The sequence below is a fragment of the Geospiza fortis genome, unplaced genomic scaffold (assembly GCF_000277835.1).
Source record: "Geospiza fortis unplaced genomic scaffold, GeoFor_1.0 scaffold224, whole genome shotgun sequence".
Classification (NCBI taxonomy): Eukaryota; Metazoa; Chordata; class Aves; order Passeriformes; family Thraupidae; genus Geospiza; species Geospiza fortis.
This window is the reverse complement of record NW_005054448.1, coordinates 15,143-18,724: the sequence shown is the minus strand read 5'-3', so window position 1 is coordinate 18,724 and position 3,582 is coordinate 15,143. Positions and strand designations below refer to the sequence as shown.

At 55.5% G+C, this 3,582-nt stretch overlaps 1 protein-coding gene across 1 annotated transcript in view; it reads right to left on the bottom strand.

The window, feature by feature from the left end:
• NEFH (neurofilament heavy) overlaps window positions 1-3,317 on the bottom strand; it is an 11,531-nt gene extending 8,214 nt beyond the window's left edge. Inside the window, exons 1-2 of the mRNA XM_005427584.3 lie at window positions 3,285-3,317; window positions 2,680-2,736 (exon numbers count right to left, since the gene is read on the bottom strand). Coding sequence (XP_005427641.2) covers window positions 2,680-2,736; window positions 3,285-3,317 — 90 coding nt within the window. The remainder of the gene's footprint in view (window positions 1-2,679; window positions 2,737-3,284) is intronic.
• Window positions 3,318-3,582: the final 265 nt, after the last annotated feature.

The following is a 3,582-nucleotide window of genomic DNA, read 5'->3' as shown; positions in this document are numbered from 1 at the left end:
TCAGGCACCGGCGGTGTCCCCGCTGTGACCCCTGGCCCGGCCTCCGCCTCGCCCCGGGCCGTGTCCCCGGGCCGGGTCCCTGTTCTGACCCCGTGTCCCCTCGCGTGTCCCGGGCTGTGTCCCCATGCTCCGCTCCTCAGTCCGGGCTGTGTCCCCATGCTCCGCTCCCCTGTCCCGAGCTGTGTCCCCATGCTCCCCTCCCGTGTCCCGGGCTGTGTCCCCATGCTCCCCTCCCGTGTCCCGGGCCGTGTCCCCCTCCCCTTCCCTGCCCCGCTGCCTCCTCCAGGGAGATTTTGGGGGGAAAAAGCCCCAAAGTGGATAAAAAGGAGCTGTGAGACAGTTCCAGCCCGAGGGAGCCGTGTTGGAGGTGTTGCTGTTGTTGTTGCAGGTGTTTTGGGGAGTTCTGACACCTGTCAGGGTCCCATCCCCAGCAGCAGCGGGGGCTCAGTGGGGTTTTGTGTCTGCTCTCTCCTGGGGTGACAGGAAACGGGGTAAGCCTTGGATGAGCAGCGGCACTGATGTGGTTTGTGGCTCCCACAGCCATTTGTGGGGTCAGGCTGCCGGGCTGGACAGCCTTTGGCACCCCAAGCGTCTTTCCAGAGGTGTTGGGCCTTGCTGGGATCGAGCCAGGCTGGGAATTACACGGCAGGAGGTGTCCACCCTGCAGAACCTGGCTGTCCCAGGAGGAGAACACCCCCTGTGCCACAGGAACCTGGTGCTGTGGCCAGGACAAGGTCCTTGGTGTCCCTGAGGACCTCAGCTGAGTTTGGGGGGTGCCATCCCAGTTCAAGGTGATTAAAATCCCCCCAGCTCTCAGAGCAGGGGGCTCTGGGCTCTGTGGCAGTGGGATCCTGGCAGTGTGTGCTCCAGCATTCTCCTTTTCCCTTTTTCCTTGAGTTTATTCCCCAGTTATTGGTTGATGGGATCTATTGCTTGCAGCTCATTTGCTGCTGCCCCTGCTTTGGTTCTGCTGAAGCTTTTTTGGGTTTGCTTTGGGCACCTTGCTGATGGCACAGTGAGTTTGGCTCCCAGCCCTGAGTTATCCAAGTTATCCCTTGTTTGGTGGGGATGGAGCCTTTTGGAATGCCCGTGGCTTGGTCAGTGACAGGTTGGTGAGAGGATGGGGATGGTGCTGGTGGGATCCAGCAGAATCACAGCCCTGAGCTGCTGGAGCAAAAACTGGCTCCAGTTAGGGCAGACAGGGGAAAAATATCCCACTGGGAATGTGTGTGGGGCTGCTGGGAGGGCTTGTGGTGGGATGGGAGCTGTGGGATGTGGGTGGGATGTGGGATGGGAGCTGTGGGATGTGGGATGAGCACAGGGATGGGAGCTGTGGGATTTGGGATGAGCACAGGGATGGGAGCTGTGGGATGTGGGATGAGCACAGGGATGGGAGCTGTGGGGTGAGCACAGGGATGGGAGCTGTGGGATTTGGGATGAGCACAGGGATGGGAGCTGTGGGGTGAGCACAGGGATGGGAGCTGTGGGATGGGCACAGGGATGGGAGCTGTGGGATGTGGGGTGAGCACAGGGATGGGAGCTGTGCCCATGGCTGTAGGATGGGAAACACTGCTGTGAGTAAGGAGGGAGATAACTGGGAGCAGCACGAGGCTCTGGAGCTGTTGGCTGGGTATCCTCAGCCTGTGGCTCTGTTCTTGCACCCTGGGGTGTTTCTCCCCCTTGGCTGATGCCTGTGGCAGCTCCTGGGGTTTGTCCATGGGGCAGGGGTGTGCTCAGAGCTGTCTTGGTGTGGTTATTTTATTTTTATTTTTTATTCATGAGTGGGATGGGACTGTTGGGTGCATTTCTTGAGTTTTATTTGCTGTATTACCTTTATTACATGGTTGAGACAATGGGAAGGTGGTAAAGCTTATGTACAGCCAGTAGCAGCTAAAGGTTTCTTTGTTACAGAACACTTTAAAAACTTTTAGCTAATAGCATATTGCTAAAGTTTATAGACAATTGTTCTAGCTAATTACTAAAAGTACATTTATACTTGTTTCACACAATGTTTGCTTGTCTTTTTTCTATGGCTAATACACATTATTATTGAGTTTAAACCTTCTACTGTCTTGCTAAGCATATTTATTTTCTTGTAGTCTTCAGGTCTGTCTTAGCCAAGCTTGAGACTTAAGCTATTGTTTCGTTGCTGTACTATTATAACATTTCTACTTTCAGACTTTCTAGCCACAACTTAGCTCTGAGGTTTTTGTCTTTCTGTTTCTGGGCCTGCTTTTGCAGCTTTCTGGAAGCCTTCTCACCTTTCCTGATTGCCACAGGGAGCCATCACCCCCTCAGCCCTGCCTGGCCCCTGCAGTGCCCTGCAGCTGCCTCACACCAGCAGGGAGCAGTTATGGGATTCCCCACAGCTCCAGTTACCCATTAAATTTTTAGAGTCTTCCTTCATTTCCCTAATTATGCCCCCTTGGCCCTCAGGTGCTGCATTGCCAGCTGAGCTGTTTGCCTGTGAGAGTTGTCTTTCCCCACTAACCTGCAGCTGCCCCTCTGTTTGCCAGGAGAGCCCTTTCCTAGGGGCTTGTCCTTGGAATTCCTGCTCCTTTCTGCTCTCCCTGGCTTTTGGTGCCAGCCTGTCCTTCCATGCCTTTGCCTTTCCCTTTGCCTTTGCTGTGTGTGCAGGGATGAACCTTCCCTTTCCCTTTCCCTTTCCCTTTCCCTTTCCCTTTCCCTTTCCCTTTCCCTTCCCCTTCCCCTTTCCCTTTCCCTTTCCCTTTCCCTCTCCCTTCCCTTTCCCTTTCCAGGCTCCAGGAGAGCTGTGCTGGGCTGGGATAAGCAGGGATTTGGGATGTCTTGGGCACAGGTTTAGGGCTGCATCCCAGTCCTGGCAGTGGCTCTGTGCTGGGGGAAGCTGAAAGTGAGTCCAGAGGAATCCATGGAGATGCTCCAAGGGCTGGAGCCAGGCTGGGAGAGCTGGGGGTGCTCAGCTGGACAGGAGAAGGCTCCAGGGAGAGCTCAGAGCCCCTTGCAGGGCCTGAAGGGGCTCCAGGAGAACTGGAGAGGGACTGGGGACAAGGGATGGAGGGACAGGACACAGGGAATGGCTCCTACTGCCAGAGGGCAGGGATGGATGGGATATTGGGAATTAGGAATTGTTCCCTGGGAGGGTGGTGAGGGGCTGGGATGGAACTCCCAGAGCAGCTGTGGCTGCCCCTGGATCCCTGGAGATGTTCCGGGTCAGGGTTTGGAGCAGCCTGGGACAGTGGGAGGTGTCCCTGCCATGGCAGGGGTGGGACTGGGGGGGCTTTAAGGTCCCTTCCCACCCAAACCATTCCATGGTGAAAGTCTTTGGTCAGCAGCATGTCAGCCTTCAAGGATGGAGGAATTATCCTAAAACAGGGTGGTGAAAGTAGCAGAAGAAATGAGTTTTCCTGCACTCTCCGTAAGAGGAAACGAGCAGCACCAGCAATGGCTCATTTGGCACTGGAGTCATTCCCAGGACCCCCCTGGCAGCAGCCACCTCAGTGGGAAGCCCAGTGATGTGTTTGTTGTTGTATTTTGGGTTTAGGAGCCTCCTGTTTTCCCAAGGTAGCTGAATTTGGGAGGTGCTGGCATGGCAGTGGGAAA